At 42.0% G+C, this 24,311-nt stretch overlaps 1 protein-coding gene across 13 annotated transcripts in view; it reads right to left on the reverse strand.

Moving 5' to 3' along the window:
- Nucleotides 1-24,311, reverse strand: part of DTNB (dystrobrevin beta) — a 409,923-nt gene that overhangs the window by 334,350 nt on the left and 51,262 nt on the right. For all 13 annotated transcript variants that reach the window (XM_032762373.2, XM_032762370.2, XM_075063546.1 and 10 more), the window contains 2 exons: nucleotides 14,571-14,784; nucleotides 3,760-3,845 (listed from right to left, as the gene is read on the reverse strand). In XM_032762373.2, the coding sequence (XP_032618264.1) occupies nucleotides 3,760-3,845; nucleotides 14,571-14,784 (300 nt within the window). The remainder of the gene's footprint in view (nucleotides 1-3,759; nucleotides 3,846-14,570; nucleotides 14,785-24,311) is intronic.

The following is a 24,311-nucleotide window of genomic DNA, read 5'->3' on the forward strand; positions in this document are numbered from 1 at the left end:
AAGGATATGATTTGCTGGTTATGATTACACTACCTGTATGCATGTATCATTTTTGTATTTAAAGTTATAATTATTGGCTCTATCTTGACTGTATTTCAAACTTGTGCTATGCTTCTGGGTGACACCCCAGATAACGCGGCGTCAGCACTGCCTAGCCTGCTTGATGGCCCATTAAGGACCATCAGCTATCCAACTGACCCACTGAGAGAAGGCAGATACACCTTGTGACTCAGCAAAGTATGCAGGAACATGCCTAGGGAGAGAACTCTAAGGTTTTTCCATACCATGTGCTGGGTGGCTTGTGGGTGGAACAAAGAAAGCACAAGCCACATGGCAAAAGGACTTTAAAAGGCAGGAGCAGCATCTCTATTTTGTCTTCAATCCTGCTTCTTACTTATGGAGGAAACTTGCTAGAAACTGAAGCTCTGAACAAAGGACTCAATGACCCATCCCAGCTGTGGATGTACTCCAGAAACTTGATTTGAACCTGCAGTTTATTCAATCACTGCTACCAGCCGGAACCAAGAACTTTGTCATTACTGTATGGAATTGATTCCATTTAACCAATTGTAGCTCTCAGCTATATTTCTTTCTTTTATGAATAAACCTTTAGATTTTAGATTCTAAAGGATTGGCAACAGCGTGATTTGTGTGTAAGATCTGACTTGTATATTGACCTGAGTCTGGGGCTTGGGCTTTTGGGATCATGAGAACCTTTTCTTTTTTACTGGGGTATGGGTTTTCATAACCATTCGTCCCCAGGATGAGTGGCACTGGTGGTGAAACTGGGAAACTGAAGTGTCTAAGGGAATTGCTTGTGTGACCTGTGGTTAACCAGTGGGGTAAAACCAGAGTCCTCTCTGTCTGGCTGGTTTGGCACGCATTAATAGTAAAGGAACTCCAGATTTGGGCTGTAACTGCCCTGCTCTAAGCAATTTGTCCTGAATTGATACTCTCAGTTGTGTCTGGCCTGAGGCAGCATGGTTACACCTGACCTATGAGGAAAGCTTAAAAAAACTGACCATATTTTAGTCTTGAAAAAAGAAAATTAAGGGGGGGGGACACCAGATAACAGTCTTCAAATAAATTAAGGGCTGTTATAAAGAAGACTGTGATCAATTGCTCTCCATGTCCACTGAAAGTAGGACAAGAAGTAATGAGCTTAATCTTTAGCAAGAGAGATTGAGGTTAAATATGAGGAAAAACTAACTAAAAGACTAGTTAAATTCTGGAATAGGCTTCCAAGGGAGGTTGTGGAATCCCCATCTATGGTGAAGCAGAAAAAATGCCCAGGAGCATGGAAGGGGTTAAAGAGAGCCTTTGGGTCTAGCTAGCCCCACCTCCATTATACCTGTAGCCAATGCCAGGCCTGGAGGGAAGAGAAAAGGAGAGACCCTGGCTCAGTTTGGGACTGACTGGTGGAGAGGCAGGAGCTAGCTGCTTCCCTACCTGACTAAAGGAGAACTACCAGCCCAGCTGAGGCAGCCACCAGGAGCCAAGAACCCTCTTCCTGGCCAAAGGAGATAGAGAAAGAGGTCTAGGAGCACCCAGCCTAAGAGGAACCTGGGTGGCGAAAGCACAGAGCCCTTGTGGGGATTTCGACCCCACCAAACTTACAACTTCCACACCTGGAGGAACCTGGGACTGCAGCAGAACACCACCCAGTGTCCAAGAGAGGGCACTACTAGAGACATGCCAGCACAGGAACTTGGATTACAGGGGCCATGCCCTGAAGGGGCAACAGTAGGAAGTAGCCCAGTACTGCGGATGTGGGCTCCCTGCTGGGAGGTCCCCTACTCAGAGGTTGACTTACACAGGGCCCTGGGCTGGGACCAGGTGGAGTGGGAGGGCCGGGTTCCCCTACTCCCCTTCCTTCAAGATTGAGGCACCTCAACCACAGAAACAGGGGGCAGGAAATCAAATACTCCAACCACTAGGATGACTGGTCCTCCAAGCCCCCTGTTATACCATCATTGAAGGTTTTTCAGAATAGGTTGGAGAAACACCTGTCCAGGGATGTTCTAGGTTGACTTGGTCCTGCCTCATTGCAGGAGGCTGCACTTGATAAGCTCTTAAGGTTCCTTCCTGCCCTACATTTCTATGAATCTGTGATTAAAAGCTCAGTAAATTCAGAACTAAAGTTTAAACTTTAAAGAAATCAAAAAGTTTGAAAATATGGAAATGTAAGGTCACTCAAGCACCTTTATTCCCACAATGATGCCAGCCTCCCTTCTTTGTTCCTGTCATATTTTGTAAGATTTGCTAGAGAGAGAGAGGGAGAGAGATCAAGAATTTGTTTTCAAGGGTGTGACACAAACTTGCCCACACATACCTTGGCAGGTATATTACACCCATGTCTGACCAGCTTTTCAATATATTTCACCCCAGGGTGGTGTTTGTGATCTTTGCCAAAAGCTAAGAACTAGCTGATTGTCAAGGTTATTGCGTGATATTTGCATACAAAATAATTTTAGAGTCATGTAACATGTTGATATTGGGGTTTCAAAGCTGTTAAAGTGAAGCTTGTCACCTGATTTGAGGTGGATCTTAGGGTTCACTCAATCAGCACTGAGAAGAATGGTCATCCGTTGAGCCAGCCTATCTTTACTGTCTGGAACAGGTGTAGGCTTGAGGATTTAGAAAGACAAAAGAACCCTAAGAAAAGACTCTGATTAGGGGACCTCTTGGGTAAGAGGCAATAGTCTGTAACTGTATAAGACATGACAGAAGAACACAAGTTGTGATCCATTACAGAGAAGGCATTCTCAAGCAGGGGCATCTCTCATAAAAGATGGATTCCAGCTTTCTGGACTGGACAAGTGCTATAGCAACTAACAATTGGGTGAGCTACACCTTATTAGACAGGAAAAAGTATAAGCTATAGAGTGTCTTTTAGGTTTTTCTTTTACTTGTTATCTTATGTTTCCAAACCCTTAAGCTTGCTTTTATTTTAATCTCTATCTTAAGATCCATTTGGTTTTACTATTGACTCTTCTAAAAGCCTTGTGCACAGGAGAGTGTTGTACTGAAGTGAAACCAGAGAACTGAAGTGCACTGCCTCCAGAGACAGCACACTGGTGTACATTGCAGGTGTTCAGAAGATAAGGGACTGGACACTTGAGTGTAACAAAGTGTATAATTTGCTAGGGCTGCAGAGGGAAAGAGCAGAGCTTGCAAAGCATTTGTGTTGCCAGCAGTCAGTGGCTGGGGAGAGTCTCCCCAGGTGGCATAGACAGGTCTCCCTCCCACTGTAAGCAGATGGTAGTGATTCACCCTGGACACCTCAGATAACCCTTAAAAGTGCTCAAAAGTGCTTTCAGAAGTCTATATCCTATAGACCCCGGTATAAGGCCATACACTGTTACTGTGTTAATCTACTGTATGATCCACCGCCTACTGAACATAATGGTGAAGCTTCCGTTGACTTCATTTGTACAGTAGGATCAAGCCTTGAATGAATGAAATGTTATGAAGGATAATAACTGTCAAATAAGTTTCGGGTTTTTGCAGTGTTGTTTCACTTTCTTTGAACAAAATATTAGTTTTTAAATATAAATTGAGTATCTTTTGTAGCCAGTAGATGGCATGCATTACCAGAAAGACTAACATACCAAGATTCATTCCAGTAGCATGATTGCTGGATGAGCAAGAAAATGTAGCTAACTTTCCAAAATGTAACAATTAAATACAAAGTTTGTGTGACTAATGGTGGAAACAGAAAATTTAAAGTAATAGTTAAATTTACTTGAAAGTACTTACATCTTAGTTTGTCTTGTATTTTCCCACCACACATGGTTGCTAACATAGCTTTAACTGAAAACACTGTCAACTTCCCGTGGCCCTCACTGAAAAATAAAATACATGATAAATCATTACTATATGGAATGATAAGAACAAAAATATTTCAGGATCAGAAGAAAAATTCATTTATGCCTTCCCTAAGTGCTATGCTTTATAAAACTATTTAACAGTTAAATAATGCAAAAAATGATAGTAACATTTAGCTTTGTCAATAAATTAGAACAGCTAACAAGTAGCTGATGACAAAACATGTTCTCTTGCAGAATTATGGGCATTCTGTGGATGAAGAGAGGCTTGCATTTGTTTTACCTGTCCCACAGCTACCTACTACATGGTGGTACCTGATTATTATGAGTCATTCCTTTCAGTTTAGAATATGCCTGTTTAATTATGTTTCTTGCTTCTACTGCTGCCCTTTCTCGGGAATTCCAACTCTTTATGAACACTGACTGACACTCAGAGAAAGAGGTGGTATTCTAACAAAACAGGTTAGGTAACAAGATATTCTGAACATTCTGTTTAGAACATGAACAAACATAGATGGCTGTTATTCTAATTAAAGCCACCTAGACTGCTGCACTATCATGAACAGATAGCACAATCAGGCAACCATTTCCTAATGTCAGCATGAGAAAAAAAATGTACTAATTCCTCATAAAAACAATAGAAAGATTTTATTTAGTGGTATGCAAAAACAACTATTCTCATAAAAAAAACCACAAACTGCTTTACAAGGAGGTAAAACACAAACAACATATAGTAACGGGATTATAGAGGCTATAGAACAGTGATCTCAGGATAAAGCCATTGTTGGTTAATGCTCAGTATGGAGTTAATTTAGTAGTAGCTGAACATAAATCAAGAGTACCAAGAGCATGTACATGAGAGTGGATAAGCAATTAATAAATTCTGCGCACTATAATCCTAAATAAAAAGATTGACTTAATTATCTACATCATACTGTGTGCTATGGATAATACTTTACAGATTTCTTATAGCAACTCAGAAAAGGTAAGATAATATACATGTGGAAGAGGAAACTTGGATCCTCTTCAACCATTTCCTTCTGGAGAGGAGACTCCATCTCTTCTAGAAATAAGATTTCAGAAGGATTTCAGAAGAGGAATGGGGGATTGGAGGCAGTCATTCTGGATGATATGCAGGACCCCATTATCAGATTTTCTGTTCCCAAGATGGTAGAAAATAGACCAAGTGATCTCTAAAGGGAGAAAACTAAATGTATTTGGTTCTGTACCCCCAGCAGACCCACCAAAACAGAGGCTGGAAGGCTGAAGATTGTGGCTGCCTCCAGAAAAACATTTCAGTCATCTTGTTTAATTTCTGTATTGTCTCTTAGCAGCTTGTTGAAGAGGCTGCCTATGAGACACTGGTATTTCATCTGTGCAAAGGAAAATAGAAAACATATTGTCTTGGTATTCGAAGCCTCAAAAAAAGAGCCTCCTCTTGGGCAGGGAGGTTGGGTCAGCCATACAGCTCTCGCAGCTGACCTTGCCTCCTTAATGTGCTGTAAGGTCCATTTTATTGCTAAATATTCTTTCTTCCTCGAAGATCACAAATTTGAACTGGCCATCCACAGAAAGACTAGATGAGTTCAACGATGAATGTCTGTAAAGAGGCTATAAATCTTGCCTTCAGCCTCTGAAGGTAGCATATGACATTTTTGATGCAGTGGCAAGTTTTATTTTCCCTTGGGCAACATCCTTAACCAGCTTCTGCTGGATATATGGCAATTGGTCAAGAAAAGAAAGGAGCTACATAGCTTGCCACCTCAATACACAGAGCTGACTTTCCTGCCAAAGGCATCCAGTCTTCTGACTTCCCTGTCTGGAGGGGCAGAGAATGAAGTTCTCAGAGACTTTTGCTTGATAACTAATGCATTTGCAGGAGGATAAGCAACAGAACTGAACCTGGAGGCCCTGGTATAAAACAACCATCCATCTTTTGCCTTTGCAAGCACGGTAGTAAGGGATGCTAGATGTGCCCCTTTGGATAAAGAGCATTACCTCCTTTTTTCTCTGGACTGTAGATGTTGAAAAGTCTTCACTTTACTGCTGGGACTGACGGGGGCTGCAGCAGTAGGGCTCCAGCCACCACATTTTGGAACTGTTTTGAAGTCAACTCTGGCAGGAGATCAATAGCCCATGTTACCTGGGGAGATCACGTCTGTGTCCCAGGATCATCCTGTGGAGATGTGACCTAATCTCTGTGCTCAGAGTGCACGTCAGAGATGTTAGCCAGAGATGTTGATGGTAGCAGGGCTTCTGACTGGAGTTGGTAGCATTACTGTAGGGAGTGTACCCGCTGAACACTTGGGAGAAGAGGGATAACTGCAAGAGGAGATGATCTTGTGTGTGCCTATGAACATGTTCTCCACAGAAAGTCCACATCAGATCACAAGGGATCTCTCCCCAAGGAGGTCTACAGTGCCTTTACAAGCAAGTTTTATGGGAACTAGGAGAAAGATTTGTCCTCGATTCAAGCCCTCTGCTGCAGGAGTCATCAGGAGAGTCCTCAAAGCACAACTCTGTGTCAGAACTAACAATAACTGTCCCCACAACAAAGGGCTTGAGACTGCTAACCAGGAGATTAAAAATGGCAAAGAGTCCTGTGGCACCTTATAGACTAACATACATATTGGAGTATGAGCTTTCGTGGGTGCTTAGTAAAAGTGTGAATTGAACTCCATGTAGCTGTTCTAAAACCTCTACTAGAAGAACATATTTAATAAACTTATAGCATGTGTCTTTGCACTGGTAGAATGTGCTCTAAGCCCTTCAGGAAGCAGAATACTCACAAGTTTATATGCTTCTTTAATATATAGTCTCATCCATTTAGATAGTTCAGATAGTTAGATAGTTTGAACATTAATAGCTTGGCCCTTGTTTTTCTCCTTATATAAGAGAATAACAGATTGTGAGACTGTCAAATGCATAGGTCTGTCCAAATAGTATGCTAGAACTCTTCTGGCATCCCATGTATGCGATTTGTCACCCACTCAGCTCTGAGGTCTGGGAAGAAACACTGGTAAAAACTGACTTATTGTGATGAAAATCAGAGACCACTTTAGGCTAAAACCTTGGGTGAGTACTCAACACTACTTCAACTTTATGAAAGACAGTAAAAAAGCAGCTGCCATTAATGCCTATAACTTAGTTACTCAACTCACTGAGGTGAAAGCTATTATAAAGGCTGTCTTAAGAGATAAGTGGGAAAAATGTATAATATCCCATAGGTTCAAATGCGTAATGTCAATTTATGTAAGCACTAAATTTAAATCCCAAGAAAGTACTCAGTCTCTCACTGGTGGATATAAATTATTAAGACCCTTTAAGAATCTCTTAAACACATCATGAGCAAATACCAATTTACTGTCTCAGAAATATGGTATGCTGAAATTGTGGCTAGATGGATCCTAAGAGGACAGAGAAACAACTGATCTTTTAAGGTATAATATTCTAATATACAACTAATAAATATTTAAATATACTAATAATAGGTGCAGTATATGTATTCACATTACATCAGTTAACCCACAATAAAAGCCCTTTCCAGTTATAACAACAACATTAGTGTGTAGACTCTTTCCTTGAATTAGCCAGAACATTTTGTAATTCTAATGAACAAGACTGTTCTAACAATCCTAGAGTCTTTTGGCCCAAGGAATGAAGTGATGAAAGATCTGAATTATACACCTTCCCTTGCTATTGTGACAAGTCTGGTACTAATGGTAGGAGACTAAGAATATGTACCTTCCCCTGTACCTGTGAACTGAGTCTGGATATCACTGCTATCTGGACCACAATGGCACTATTCGGATCATCTTGGCCTCGTATTTTATTTTATCTATCACCCTCTGGATGGGATGGAACAGTGGGAATGCTTCACTGCCAACACTTCTTGTAATAGAATTGCCTGAAACCTATTCTCCCTCTCCTTCTTTGGCCGCATTGCAAACATAAAGGGGCCGCCTCCCAAGCGTGCAAAACATTAGGCACTTAAGATATGGATCCAGAAGAGTCCCAGAGTTGTTCCTAACACATAAGTTGGTCATAGTTGGAAGGAACTGAAGTGGCTGGAGCATCACAGCACTGCTATACTCTTGCCTCAGAATGTTCACTGAGGGGAGGGCTGAGGGAGGCATGTGAGTGCTCCAGTTGGCACTACTAGCTAGGGATCCACTATTCAGGATGTAACAGTCACAGCATCCTGACACCCTGGCACCCCATTATTCGTCACTGTCATATAATTAGGATAAGTTTTACACAAAGTATGCCCTGTGAGGTATCATTCTAAAAGTCTTGATCTGCTAGACAGTAATATCTCGTTAGATTGTATGTGCTATTAACATATGTGAAGTTATGAAGTTTGGCTATGTAGGTGTTACTGAAACATGTGAGGTTGAAAACATCCACAAGCAGCCTTTCAGGTACAAGAGTAAAAAGGGCAAACAATGTTAATGGCTCCTTGAGGAAAAGCCACAAGCACAAGAATTATCCCAGGGACTGTGTACAACAGCAACCTCTTAGAGATAGCACTACACAATGGGAACTGTTTGACCCAGGTCACAATAAGAGAGCTTTCCAGCAAATGGGAAGAAGATATAAAAGGGGGAAATGACATCATGATGGTACCTCACTCTCCCTAAAACAAACACACCTGGAAACATCAGAGGAACAAAGACTGAACTGGGAAAGTGATGGTCCTGGGCTAAAGGGATTCTAGGCAGTGTATGAAAACCTGGGAAACCCAAACTGCAAAGCAAAGGCAGCTTGTGCCTTAAGAATCTGCCAGCCTGTTTATCACTTAGGGTGAAAATTTGCTAATTCATATCCTACCTATCTAGTATGCTAAGCTCAGTTTGCGTTTTTGTTTATTTACTAGGTAATGTGTTTAGATCTGTTTGCTATCCCTTATAATCACTTAAAATCTATCTTTTGTAGTTAATAAACTTATTTTATGTTTTAATTCAAACCAGTGTGCATTTGACTAAGGTGCCTGGGGAAAATCTCAGCTTGGTTACCACAAGTGTGCCTGGTCCTCTTAATATTGAGGGAGAGGTGGACCACATACTGGCCAGATTTGACCAGGGCAGGATGGTACTGCTCTGGGGTCCCAGGCTGGGGAGCTGGTGGTTGTCACAGCAGCACAGTGTGAGAGGGAGCCCAGGCTGGTGGGTCAGAGGGCTTAGTGGTACCCTAGTTCCAGGTGACACCCTGTGGGGAACCCATCACACATCCATTAGTGCGAATGCGCAGAGGACACCCGAAGAAGAACCAGCCCCTCCCTCTGAGTCTCCTAAGCTCAATGGGCACTGGAGTAGAGTGTCAAGGAGAAGGTACTGGAAAGTCAAATACAGTACCATTGGGGTCAACTGGAACAGACATCATGCAGTTCTGGGTTTGGTGAAGCTTCGTTTGGGGGTGCTTTCTGAGGAGTATTTTTCATAGCCCTCTCTTCTCTTTATGCTTTAAATGAGCACAGGAAGCACTGGGGGTCCAGGGGAGTCAGCACTGGCAGGCAAGATATGAATGGCCTCGGAGAGAGCTTTTTGTAATTTGTTCTTGACACCATAACATCAGAACTGGTGTCTGGGAGCATGGGGCAACTGTCCTGGCACTAGGTATAGAGGTCTTGGCTGGCATTGAGGATGAAGTGTTGGCACTAGAATCTTGAACCTTGGATAGCTTCCAATTTGAGGAGTCTTTTTACACTGACCAGAGACATGCAAATAGAAGTCACAGGCAATCTTTGGTGCCATAAATGTCTCAACAAAAAGAATAACCCGAAAGACCTTCTCTTTCCCCACTATCAGGATGCAGAGCCTTCTCAGATCCCACCTTAACAGGTGGTGTCAAAGTCAACTTACGCAACTCTGAAGTAGCGTGTTTTGGAGCCAGTAGAGACTGGTCCAGGTATGGCACAAAGCCCCAGCCTGGAACTTTAACTGATGATCCCTGTTGGGTCAGGAAGTAAAGGCAGCCAAGCAGACATCAGATCTGACCAGGGGCAGAATGGTCTACCTCTGCCAGGCAGAACACACACCAGGAAACAGCTCTGAACTATTTATAGCTAGGAAATTATCTAAGAAAGCTAAAATACCAAGCTATGTACAAGAGAAAAAGTGTCTTTGTTGTCTGGCTTGGTGAGATATGGGCACAGTTCTGAGGTTCCTTATATCCTCAGTCCTAAGCAGACAGAAGGAAGTGAGGTGGTTGAGGCTCCCACCTCCTTTAAATAGCCCTGAGCTATGATCATTCAGTGCCATAAGGTAAGTACACAGCTTTCTAGAAGGGTCCAAAACACTGACACGGGCTCGAGACCTCATTAGTGGGAACATGAGGAAGTGCTAGATACGTTGTCATAGGAATCTTTCACATACTTAGCTCCATTATGGTTGGGCTTTAAGAAATTCTTTTGACCTTGGAAATTGAAAAACTGACCAAGGGAATGAGTCCCCTGAGAAAATGCTGGGGTTTACTGATTTACTTCAAGAGAAGACTGTTCAGATTGGCTCAGGGCCACTTATGTTTCACTCCCACACCAGAGGGAGTTTTGAAACTGGAGTTTTATTAAATTCAGAGATAAATAAAACAAACCAATCAAAAGTCACCCCTGGGTGCACAAGCCCCATTGCCGCCCAGTCCTTACAGAACACAATTCTGCTACTGCAACCAGAGTTTTTCCCTTTGCCCCTTTCAGCAGAACTTTAATTCTTAAAGGGACAAGAAACAGGTAAACTCACAGATTCCAACGGCAGAAGGGAAAACAGTAATCCTCTAGTCTGGCATCCAGTATAACACAGGCCACAGAGCTTCCCCAAAATAATTTCTAGACCAAATTCTTAGAAAAACATCTAATCTTCATTTAAAAATTGTCAGTGATGGAGAATCCACCATGGCCCTTGGTAAAATGTAGCAATGGTTAATTGCATTCACTGTCAAGAATTTACATCTTATTTCAAGTCTGAATTTGTCTATCTTCAACTTCCAGCCATTGGATTATGCTATGCCTATGCTAGATGGAACAGCTCGTTATTTGTTCCCCATACAGATACTCATAGACTAATTAAATCACCCCTTAACTTTCTCTTTGTTAAGCTAAAAGGAATGAGCTCCTTGAGTCTCTCTCTATAAGACATGTTTTCTAATCCTTTAATCATTCTTCAGAGGGGTAGCTGTGTTAGTCTGCATCTGTAAAAGCGGCAAAGTGTCCTGTGGCACCTTACAGACTAACAAACGTATTGGAGCATGAGCTTTTGTGGGTGAATACCCTCTTCCATGCATCCGACGAAGTGGGTATTCACCCACGAAAGCGCAGGCTCCAATACGTTTGTTAGTTTATAAGATGCCACAGAACTCTTTGCCGCTTAATCATTCTTGAGGCTCTTCTCTGAACCCTCTCCAATTTATCAACATCCTTGAATTGTGAGCAGCAGAACTGGATGCAGCATTCTAGCAGTGATTTCACCAGTGCAAAACAGAGAGGTAAAATAATCTCTCTACTCCTACTCAAGATTCCCCTGTTTATTAATCCTACATTCTTATTAGCTCTTTTGGCTACAGACTCACATTGGGACCACAGTGTCTATCCCTGACATTCCCGTATGAGTGCTATTGTCCCTCCTCGTAAATGTAATATCATTCCAACACTTCCATTAAAAAAAAAAAACCATATAGTCCAGGGATTCTCAAACTGGGGGTTGGGATCCTTCAGGGGGTCGCAAGGTTATTACATGGGGAATCGTGAGCTGTTAGCCTCCACCTCAAACCCTGCTTGCATCCAGCTTTTATAATGGTGTTAACAATATAAAAAAGTGTTTTTAATTTATAAGGGGGGGCTCGCACTCAGAGGCTTTCTATTTGAAGTGGGTCACCAGTACAAAAGTTTGAGAATCATAGAGTCTATCCATTTGACTTATTAGAAGTAATCCATGTGTTCCACAAGCTCATAACTGTTATTCCCTATTGACAGTTCGGGCCTCTCCTGAGTCACAAGTTCTGGTACTAATGGTGAAAGTTTCTGCATTGCTCTTCAGTTCATTTCACAAAGCAGAAAGTTTACGCAGCAATTTTAGTTCCACTATACATAAATAATCAGTTTTGAACACCCTAAATCCCCAAAGATTTTCATACTTTATAAATAAGTATACAATTCTGTTACTTCAACAGATCTCTGTGACTTCTTTGGCTTCAGCCCTGGCCAGAGCGGTGGGGCTGGAGCAGTGGCCTAGGCTGGGGCTGGAGCTGTGACTGGGAACTGAGCTGGAGCCGCTCCCCGGGGGCTGGAGCAGCAGTGATCAGTCCCCACCACCAGAGCAGCAATGGGCCTGGAGTAGCGGTTAGTCCCCACTTCACTGCCCCTGTTATTTTTAATGAAAGTCAGGGATAGGTTGCAGGCCTCCATGAATTTTTGTTTACTGCCTGTGACCTATCTGTGACTTTTACTAAAAAATACCCATGACAAAATCTCAACCCTATTGACTCTCTAATATTTCTTATATTAGCAGTGGCTTATATTATTATTATTATTTCTTATATTATTATAGCTCCAAGTGACAGTGCATGTGTCAAGCTATTCAGAAAACGTATTAAATTAACGTAAGGACAAACTATCCAGTACTATAAAACACTTGATATAGAGCAATATCCATACCATAGGTCAATATCACTTCTTTTTTCAATATTACATCAGTCTTGTATAGAAAACAGGATAAGGTACAGGAATAGGCACTTGGTATGACATGTGACAACCCGTGATGTATTCACCAGTCCAACAGTTGGATTTAGATATTGATAAGTAGGTGTCCCAAATGTTCATATGTCAGTGTCTGAGGGCCTCTTATCTCTCTAGTCAGACGACCTTGAATGTCAGTGGATTGTTCTGATGATCTGCCCTCTTCTGTACTACTGGTTTCAGGTTTCTTGGCATAATCTGGCATTCATGTATTTCAACGCTTTTGCAAATGTTACATCAGTTTGATCAGCAGTTTTGAAATTTACAGGATTATCATCATCCTTGTTTCCCAATCACAGATTAAATGTTTCTGCTTCTGGATTCAGAGTCTCTGGGCTATGGGCAATATCTGGTACCATTACGTAATGTCGTTCATCTTCACTCTCAGTATCAGAATCACTGGAGTTCAAGTTCCAGTCCCCATTTTGATCTCTTATTGCACTAGTTTGCCTAGTTCTCTGTGTTGTCTATTGTGTGCTTTGGAGGGTAGTGTAATCTCCAATGGTAAGAAGTCACAGGGAACAAAAAGATTGTGGAGAAGAACTCTACCATGTTCTTCTCCATCTTCTGCTTTTACTTCATAGACTGGACTATCCTCTTTCTTTTGAAATACTACCTGAATATTATTTTTCCAACAGGATCTTAATTTGCCTGGTCCCCATCCCTCTGAAAGATTCAGGACAAGTATTCTGTCACCCGACAAGAGGGCAGCATGGTGTACTTTCTGGTCATACTGATTCTTAACATGAGCAGCAGATTTTTTTTAGAACATTTTGATGCATTTTATAAGCTTCTGAAATGTTGTCTCCAATTCTCAATGTAGTCCCCAGGTCAGAGTTTACAGATAGATTAAATGTGAGGTCAATTGGCAAATATGGTCATCTTCCATGTAACAGATACAAGGGTGCAGCCTCATTTCATGTACAGTTATAGGCATAGATTGCCTTCTTAAAGGAGTTCTGACTATTTGACTTTTGTCTTTCTGGCAAGGTTTTCAACATAGCCAGCAGAGGTCAGTTCAGCCTTTCTACTTGTCCATTGCACTGTGGGGTGGGGTGGGGTTGCATGAGATGTTTCAGTTTTACATTAGTGCTGTAACTTTCTGAATACATTATTTTCAACTCTCCTCCTTGGTCATGATGGATGGGATGGGCAATGTTATGAGAGAGGGCAACAGCAAAAAAGGAAGGTTGGGAAAGGAAGGAATAGCTAAGGGGGCGAACAATATGAAATACTCTAGATGACGTTCCAAAAAATATGGAGCTGCTAATTAACAGTTGGAACTCTACAGTTGTCATTCACAGATTCCACAGAGACAAAAACTTCGGCCTAAAAAGAGGGATAAGTCTAATGAACATGATCAACCCCTGTTGCAAGAAGACTGCTAGGAGGGGACTAGGATATATGGTTAAGGGTCCAAACCAAAGCAGAAGAAAATGCTGCACTGTGAACAGACAACTGTGCTCTTTCTTCCAGCCAGAAGACTAGGTGTTAGCCCATTCCTTGGCAAACTCTAGGTGGGGTCAAGACTTAATATAACATATGTTTTGATACTAACATGGTCTTATGCACCAGAGTTAATCAAGAGACTGCATGTACATAAATTTGAGACTTTATCATGCAATTTCACAGCAAACTCATACTACCATTAGGTTAATGTTATTTTCTATTTTAATTAGCATTCACAAAAAGGATTGGCTACAATATGTCCCAGGAACCAAACATGGCCGGCCTAAGAGCCCTCTTGCACAACGTGGCTGCCCTTTAGCTTTAATCTCAATACGTGGCCTGTAGAGACAAACCGGTCCCAGCCGGCAGTGATTCATCTTGCACAAGACCAAGATTTTAAAAGATGGATCACTGCTTGCCGGATGTGTAAATCTCTGCAGACACCACTACATTAAAGATGTGCAATCTGCTCCACTTTATAAAATTTAGGTGCAGCCCTTAAGCACGGTGTGCCCAAATAAATGAACTAGTTTAAAAAAAGGAATTCATCTGGAAGAGTTACTAACCTGTCATATGCGGCTATCATGAAGTTGAGGAGAAGGCTGATGGATTGCTCCACACTGATCTGGTGAGTAGAAGGAAGGCGTTTATTTAGCTGGTAGTAGATGGATGAAATTATCGTTTCCAGTCGAGAAACACTGATCTCTGTGTTGTGATCCAGTGTATTAAGGCCATTGTCTCGGAAGGCTTCAATCATATTCCAGATATCAACAAGATGAACTGAAAGTAAAGAAAGAAATTAACTTATTTTTTGTAATGTTCAGTTTTACTCTCTACACACCACTTTTGGAAAACATGTTAATCTTTGGTACTTTAAAAAAGCAGAATCCATCCTCTAAACATACTCTAAAAATTCAGAAAGGGGGGAAGAGGGCATCCTATTAAAATCACCAACGTGGAGAATAAATTATATTCCTCACAACACGTTTAGTCACAAAAATCTCACAAGAAAACCTTTCAATTGTCAAAATAGGGCTATAGTGAACATTTAGTCTAATCATGTTCTATTAGTTCTTTAAGAGCTGTTAAACTACAGTATATATTCCTGAAAAAAAAATTAAGACTGCAAAGTGAAGCACTTAAAAGTCAGGAAGTGTTTTAATTTTTTTCCCATTCTAAACCATAACCGTTCTTCATTATGTGCAAGCTTTATAGCAAAGTCTAATTATTGGGACGTATTTTAGATCATGCAGGCAACCTTCGCTTTGACATTTCCAAACCTGGATGCTTTTCTTAGAGTTTTTAGGAAAAACAAAGAAACTCCATTATATGCAGATATTTCACAGACACCAACAGAGTATTCTATGCTGCAAAATATGTGGCACTCCAAGAGGCAAAGGTTCTTATGGACCATTGCTTCATTGGAGCTTGCACCCTACTCATTGAATACACATTTTTGATCATTGAATGATATGGCTTTGAGGTGTCTTGTCTGTCTCTTTCCACAGTAGCCTTCTAATAAAGTACAGAGCAAGGCAGGGTTCCCTTTATAAACATCACTTCAACCATTCTACTTCCTTGATCGTGTCATTATGACAGGTACCTTCAGCAGTGGTGCCTAATCCATTATTGTTAGTGTCATATTTGTACTGTTATGCTCAAAGAGGAAGGGGGGTCCAGTGGTTAGGACACTAGCTAGGGACTTAGAAGATCTTGGTTCAATTCTTTACTCTGCCACAGAGTTCCTGTGTGACCTTAGGCAAGTCACTTAGTCTCTCCATGCCCCAGTTGCCCATCTGAAAAACAGGAATAACCATACTTCCTATTTCTCAGGGGTGTCTCATGGAAAAATATATTAAAGGCTGTAAGGTGCTCATAGGATGGCCAGACAAGTACCTTAAGTAAATGGAAGCTTTGGTGGAACTGAAAGCCTAACACATCAAGCCATTACCCTCCTATGGCACTTTATCTTTTCCATTTGCTCTGTGGACAGTAATCCCTTTGGGAAAAGGGTTATCTTCAGTTTTTCTTCTGCACTGCTGAGCACATTTTTGGTACTAAACAAATAAGTACCAGGTTAGCTTCTGAATGAAGAGAGATCCACACGCAGTCTTCCACCCATGTATGTACAAGGCTGTTCCTCATTTCAATATTTCCATTTGCACCTCTGGAAGCATAACTAGTATCAATGAAATCTGAACATTCTAAAGAGTTAGGCTTGTGTTGCTGACAAAACAGCAGCAGCAATAGCACACGTAGTGTATCAGGAACTCCTATAATAAACCAGGTTCCCCCACTCTTACCCCTGGACCTGCACATAGCCTCATCTCCCCACGTTTGGGGGTGCCATGTAAGGCAGGAGAGTACCTACCAGTTTGCACTCCCCTTGACCACTCATAGGATCCAGCAGCCCATCTCCCTCTATACTAACAGCCTTCAGCTGCTGTCAGCTAATATAATTATCCCTGTAGCACAAGTAGCACAAAAAAGCATCCCAACCAACTCAGGATATTTCTATACTGGATATTCTGACAGACAAAAATAAATTGATCACTGAACTAGAAGTTGATGGTTGCACGTGAGCACAATCAATTTTCATTTTTTGGCACACACAAACACAATATAGTCCTGGAACAGTAACTAAAGCCTTGTGTATATGGGGGATTTAGTTCAAATTGAGTTGACACATATTGGTAAACCATACTAGTAGTATGCACATGGAACTTCTGTGCCTTCCTTCAATTTGCATTATTGTATTCAGATGTCAGGGGCTTGGTGTGTCCTAAATACTTGGCATTCTGGGAGGGTTTCCCATGGTCCTTTGCTTCGCTGTTGTGCTGTGTGCATTAGAGGTTTTTTGCTGCACATTATGGGATGTGCAGGGGAAGCCAGTGGAATTCTGGGACTTAATGTCAAAATAAAAAGTTCCATGATTCCAGTCTCTCTGTCCCAGGCTTCCTCTTTCTGGGTGGCCTAGCACCATTTTCGAATTCCTGTTGGCCAGCGCGGACCTAACAATGATCTGCACCTTTCTGCTAGGAGCCACGAGTACGCAGAAGCTATTTGGGCTTCTTGAGCTCCTGAAGCCAGGTGGCTTCAGTTTTGGACTTTGCACACTGCACCACCAAGCAGATAATGTGACTGCAGCAGCAGCTTCTCCAGTAGCAGAGAAAGGAGGAGGAGGAAGACACCAAGCAATTGCTACTACAGGAACTGCTACTACTTGGTCCTGCTAGTGAAGGCAGGGGCTGGACTCGAAGACCTTTCAAGGTCCCTTCCAGTTCAAGGAGATAGGTATATCTCCAATTATTTATTTATTTATTTATTTAATGTATATAACTGTTCCTGGAGCAGCTTCACATTGTGCATTGCCATTTCTGAGCTCAAGAAACCAGCATTGATTAGGGGGAAAGGATCATTCCACAAAACTGGGATGATCAGCAGTGGCAAAAGAATTTCAAAATGGTGAAGGCAAACTTTTTTGAGATCTCTGCTGCACTAGCCAGACAGTACTGTCAGGGATGCTTACTGCTTTTACTTTTAGTCTCAGGCTTGAAAATGTGCAGTTGTAAGTGCAGCTGTTATCCAGGTGACAGTGGGGAATGAATTATGAACATTGCAGCACCTTCTATGTGTGGCCTTGAATACAGATGCCCCCTGGGTTACGCAACCCCGACTTACGCAAATCCGCACTTTCAGAAAAAGTTCTGTAAGCTAGAAATAGGAGGGGTTTTTTGTTTTGTTTTTGCAAAATGCTCCAGTATATATTTCTGACTTATGCAAAATTCGAGTTATGCAAGGCGTTCCACAACAGAATGCTTGTGTAAGTCAGGGAGCGTCTGTATAGCTAATAAGAACACTGTGCGTGGCGTGGTGTGGCGTGGCTTAACTGGATGGCATACACCAAATAAGTAGTAACTGGGTAGCATTTCTTATTTCATCTTGCATCTGTGTCTTTATATTTTTATAAAAACCTATGGCTTATGGAAAAGTAACAGTTTTTCTGTGTACCATGCATTACCAAATCATTTTGAATGAATTTTTAATCGTTTTTATTATTAAATAATGTATTGCGTAACAAGCAGAAATGAACCTTTAATTAAAACAATGAAATACTTCTTTAAAGTGGCAAACAATCCTGTGGCACCTTATAGACTAAGGGGAAAAACACAAGGCTCCAATTCACAGGCAAGCATACGTCTTGCCTCTGCCTCTTCTTCTTCTGCTTCTGCTTTTTCGGGGTCACATGTCGGGTCTCTAAGTATCAGGGTCGTTACATGTCAAAAAGAACTGGGTTCCCAGATAAAACTGTTCTCACTGCCTCAAGTTTCAGCTGGAGTGGGGAATGGTGTCTGGGAGAATGGCTGTTTAGGGGCTGTGGGGAATATATGCCTGTGTTCCCAGTACCCTATATTGTCCAGGGATTGCAGAACATGGCTGGGTCCTCGTTGAGGACAGTGGATTGTCTGTGTGCCTGCTACCAGCATGAACTGCAATTGAGCATCCTGATTCTGGACTGCCTCCAAGAGTTGCTGCTGCAAGCATATCCTTCTCTACTGTGTCTTTTGCCATGGCAATGCGGTCTCTGGCCACTGCAAAACTTTCTCTGATATCTCCCTGACTTTTCCTCTCAGACCTCCAGCTTGCAGTGAGGTCTGGAAACACTTCCTCCACAGTTTTCTGTTTCTTCCCTTTAAGTTAGCCAGCCACTCAGTCATTCATAAAGGTCCCATCCTTGCAGGTCTGGCCACTGCAGGTGCCATAGCTGGGGGAGTAGGGGGAACAAACAACAAGTAGTTATATTCACATTCCCAAGGCTATCATAAATATTTTTAAAAAGCTATTTTGGATTTCCCTTTCCTGAGATTCTTCCCATTCTTGGGGGGGAGAAGGGGGCTCAGAGATTATAAGTGGAATGTGCATGAAGAGGGCTACATTGGGATTTTTGGATGTGCAATATATGCTATCTGGGTTTACAGTTGTGACTTGGAGGATGTGAGGGGTTGGGAATTATGTTCTTGGTTTGCTTCACTGTTTAGGCTGTGCCTTAGGGGTGCTTATGTGGTATCATAGGGCATCTGGGAGAAAGCTGAATAGTAATCCCCTATATCTCCCTTTTAGGCTGTTCTGACTCTCAATGATGTTACACTGAGGTGGGTGACTAGGAGGTGGAGAATGGCCTTATTCAAAAGGGAAAAGGGCAGACCAACAAATTACACTGTGAAGTGTAATGCTACACAACTGGAAGGGAACAGCAAGCCATAGCAGGGACAAAGACTGTGCAACTATCCCCCATAATCTCCAGAGAAAACAAACAACAAGCAATTTCTCAGTCTTAGATTCTGCTTTACCTCCCCTGTGGATATGGGGAAAAGACAGGTCAAAGAATATTTACATAAGTTAGATGTATTCAAGTCAGCAGAGCCTGATGAAATTCACCCTAAGGTACTTAAAGAGCTGCTGAAGCAAGCTCAGAACCATTAGCAATTATCTTTGAGAACGCATGAAGGATGAGTAAGGTCCCAGAGAACTGCAGAAGGGAAAACATAGCATCTAACTTTAAAAAGGGGAACAAAGAGGATCCAGGGAATTATAGACCAGTCAGCCTAACTTCAATACCTGGAAAGATACTAGAACAAATTATTAAATAATCAGTGTGTACGCACATAGAGATTAATAGGGTGATAAGTAGTAGCCAACATGCAGAGAAAAATACACCAGGTTTTGTACTGATTGTTTGAAGCCTTAACTGTTTATCTTTCTCAAACCCTGTAAAACCCATTCAGGGTTGTACGGATAGACCATTCCTAAGATAAACTTATTTTCCTGTACAAATGTGTGTTACAGGGCATCTCTCTCTCAGTATCAGCAGGAAGCTGTAGCCTTGGTACCTTTACGGGCATGCAATACCCATGTCTACCTTATGCAAACTGAGAATACCAACCATTTTTTTTCCTGTAACTTTGTCTCAAACTACTGAATTTCACATACCTGAATTTTTCTTTATTTGAATATGCTGTTGGAACACAGTAGAGGACAGGTGGACTAGAGGTTGTGGCTGTGCCATGCTGCAATTCTGAGCTGGATAGATGTAGGGAGGGGAAAGGAAAACAGGTAGATGGCACACGCCCTTTGTGGCCTGGGCTACTAAACAGTCTATGGTCAGGGCTTTAGCATGAAACAAAAGCTGAATGTTGGGTGCAGCCACCATTTTGAAATACAGGGATGTATGTGGACTTAATGTTTGTACATTGGGTGTAATCAACACCAAGTGGCCTTTGAACTAATAAAGGAGTGCTAATAAAGGAAACTAAATTGTGATAAATGTTAATAAAACTAACAGGAAAATAATTTCCAAGAGAGGTAAAAACTGTTTTCAGTATTAGGTTGTTCTTTGATTGTTTTCCCTTAGGAAACAGTGTCATGTCTTCTTTTTTTGTCGTATGACTTCTAGAATGATTAATATAAATCTGGAATTTTCTAAGCTCTTGAAGGAGAAATAGAAAATAAACCCTCAAAGCATTTTTCTCTTAAGCGTTTTCAGTCATGTCTACATTGGCATGCATATTCAGTCACTGGACGTGTACATACTCAGGCATGCTTGCCATACTTATGCTAAGTGTCCACATATGCTGAACTGGACGCAAATATAATGCTAGGTACATGCGTTTACCCACATCCACATTGCCACTGTTACACAACATAAGTGTTACCATTACAGTGGCAGTTTCCCAGGACACAGTGCAGACAGGGAGACACTCTAGAAACCGCTTTGCTCTGTGTTCCAGGTACTGTCCTCCACCTTCACAAATCTATCAATTGCAGAGCCTCATTACATCTCCCCTCACTGTTATTCCCTGCCAAAGTGGATGTAAGACACAGCAATGGTATGATGATGTGGGTCTGCTCCTGCTCCTTATTGCAGAATAAGCAGTTATGCAGTGGAGTAGGTGTTTAGCAAGATGATAAGTGGAATTTGGGCAGAAATTTGACATATCAAAGACTGCTGACCTTGCTGCTAAATGACAAGTAATTTAGCTCATATGGTATAGATATGGTGAATGCCAGTATTGTCACAGTATATCCTGGAGTGGACCATCACTTCTGGTGCAAGAGAACAAATAAGTGTTGGAGGATCACATCATTTTGGAAACCTGGGATGACCAGCAGTGGCTTTAGAACAAGGAACTTCTGAATGATAAGACAGACCTTTCTAGAGTCGTCTTAGGAACTTGCACCAAACCTCCAGCCCCAGAACATTTAAGTTGTGTGTTCTGCTGCACCAAGAACTAATAATTTCTCTATGTACAGAGCACTAACTGCACTTCCCCATCATGTGCATATATCCTTGGGCCTTCAGATATTTTTGAACAGAGGAAGAGAGGGATGCAGACAGAAAAGTGTTTGTAGTATAATAGCACCAGATAGTTACACCATTGCAATTCATGTGCTGTGAATTGTGGGTCCCAATCAAGAACCTAAAAATATCTTATGTTCATTATACTTAGGACACAAGTCAAGGAAACGATAACACTCGGTGGGATTCAGGGACTCCTGCAAGCTCATCTTTCCCCTCTTGGATGCTCGGGGTGTCCCCCAGCAAAAGTGTTTTGGATAACAGTGGAGGGTATTTTTCCCAGGATTCTTGCAGGCTCCATTGTCCCCATCTGGTCACTTGGGGGTTAGGTCGTCTGGCTCAGCTGTACCCTGGGCAGCAGCTGGAGAAGTAGGTGGCAGCGGCTGTGCAGAGGCAATGGCAGCAAGCAGACCCCAAACTCAGTCGACCACCAATTCTACGAGTCTCTCCAATAGGGAATGCTCCCATTCCCTATGGCTTGCCTCCTGCTCATGAACCAGTTCATCAGTATGTCTTCCTACTGGGGAGAACAATCCTCTCATGCCCCAAAGAACTCAGATTGCTCCTTCTTCCTCCTGTCCATCTCTCCGAATAGCTCTTTGAGGGTCCTTCTCCATCTGCCCCTGCTGTCTTTGAGGTGCCGTGCCTGCTTTCCTGACAGAATGGATTCCCTCTCAGGAGACGAAGGTCCTGCCAATTCAAAGACAAGGGTAGCACTTTTTTTTCCTTTGGAAGAAGCTGAGAAATTCCTACCATCCATAAAAAACTTTGCTGTAGAAGGCCACAACTTATGATACTTTTCATCATTCCATGAATGCAACTATTATACTATCCTTGGTTCTCAGACAACTTTTGCATACCAGGAAGAAGGAGCAGAGGCTATGAATGGTAAGAAAAATGTACTGATGTTTTAAAAAAATTAAAATTTTCATAGTGTCTCAAAGCAGGGGGAGGGACATTTCCTTTCAGGGGCTATGTTATCAGTATGCAAATTATTCTTTAAAGGCTGGCGACCATTTGGAGAATGTAACAGTTTTCAAGGTACCAGAATAGAAAAGAGATGGCTTTGCAGTCCTGTGGAGAAGATCTGGCAATCTATGCAAAAGACTTTTCTGCTAATGGTCAACCCTCTATATATTGCTGAATGGACGGGTTTGGATAGCTCTGAAGGTGTACCAAGCAGATTTGCAACACTGCCACTGAACCTCAAGACCTAGCTGGTGTTTCTGCTATGCCAGAAATTTGGTGAAATATACTTACAGGACTAAGAGGCAATTCAACTGGAAATTGACTATATTCTCAACTAACATATGGAGTTTCTGTGTATAGGGAGATGTAAACAACATATAGCACCATCCAGAACCCCCAGCATCACCAGAAGATTCTGCCCCATGCCTATCTAGCAATGGCGAAATGGAGGGCAAGAAAGATACTGCAACTGTATTTTCTCCTCTGAAGATTCAGATCTGTGCCACAGGCCCCTCACTTCTCCACTGCAAAGGGACACCACACTGTGTTTATCCAACTGCCAGTCTGGATCCTTCTCCCACCTCCATTTCCCCCAGCTTGCGCAGCATGGCTCAGTGTGGGGCAAGGCAAGACATCAGGGAGCAGGACAGGAAAAAATGTGCAATCTTCCAAGGGAGAAAGGACTGCTGTGACTAACTTTTCCTCAAAGTATTCCCTTCCCTTTCCACAGCCCACTCCTCCATCTCAAACCTTCTCCCCATTCCACATAGCTCAGTTTTGTAAGAGGACAGTAAGCTTGGGGTTGGGTGATAAAAGTACAGAAACAATGTAATCTTCCAAGGGATGAAAGACAGCTGTTATTAGCTTCAGACAAACTAAGTTTTCTATAATTTTTACAATTGTCCTATACTCAACCAGGAACTTGGTAAATCTACTTGCTCCTTTTCCCTGGTTCACGCAGCCCCAGGTCATTGCTGCCTGACTGCTTGCCAAGGAAAGTACACACACAGGGCACAATGATTTTTCTCTAATAATCTGTTTTTAAGACATAGCTTCAGCCAAATGCATAATAGTGACTCCTAACCCCCAAGTGACTCATCAGAAATCAATACAAATAATTGATTTATAGCAGTATCTTGCTCGGGGATATTTCTGGGTTGAGCAGAACAAGGATTGGGCTTAAAATCAGCAATGTAACACCAGAGCAAGAGCGGATATTGACAGGGAAGATGGGGGTCCACTGTAACTTACCAGCCTCAGGTTCTGCTTCCTGCCACAACTTGGGTTCCTCCTCAGGTTTGTTGGGGGGTAAGGGAGGTGAAGAGGGGATTCCTCAACCAGCTCGTCTAGGTAAAGGTGCAAAAGACACATGCGCCTCATCCTTTGGGTCTTCTGGGACATCCTCCATAGTCCCTGCTGCCTCCTCATCCTGGCCCTCATCAGCATTCCATTGGACAATGACATACTGACAAAATGTACAGATGCTTTTATACCAATACTTGAAGTCTAAATATTAAAATGGGTGAACTTAAGTGCCTGGCATTAAATGAGGATGTTGATATAATAGGCATCACAGAAACGTGGTGGAATGAAGATAATCAAAGGGATGTGGTAATACCAGGGTACAAAATATATTTGGAATGACACAGTAGGTCGTACTGGTGAGGAAGTAGCTCTACATGTGAAACAAAGCAGAGTTAAATAAAGTAAAAATCTTAAATGAATCAAACTGTTGCATGGCATCTCTATATAGACATACCATGTTTGAACAGTAAGAGTTTAGCAATAGGGATATACTATTGACCCCCTGATTAGGATGGTGATCACAACTGTGAAATACTCAGGGAGATTAAAGAGGCTACAAAAAACAGAAAACCTAATAATAATAATAATAGGGGACTTCAACTATCCCTAAACTGACTGGGAACATGTCACCTCAAGAAGGGATGCAGACATAAAATTTCTAGACACATTAAATGAC

This window comes from Chelonoidis abingdonii, chromosome 3 (assembly GCF_003597395.2).
Source record: "Chelonoidis abingdonii isolate Lonesome George chromosome 3, CheloAbing_2.0, whole genome shotgun sequence".
NCBI classification, from domain to species: domain Eukaryota; kingdom Metazoa; phylum Chordata; order Testudines; family Testudinidae; genus Chelonoidis; species Chelonoidis abingdonii.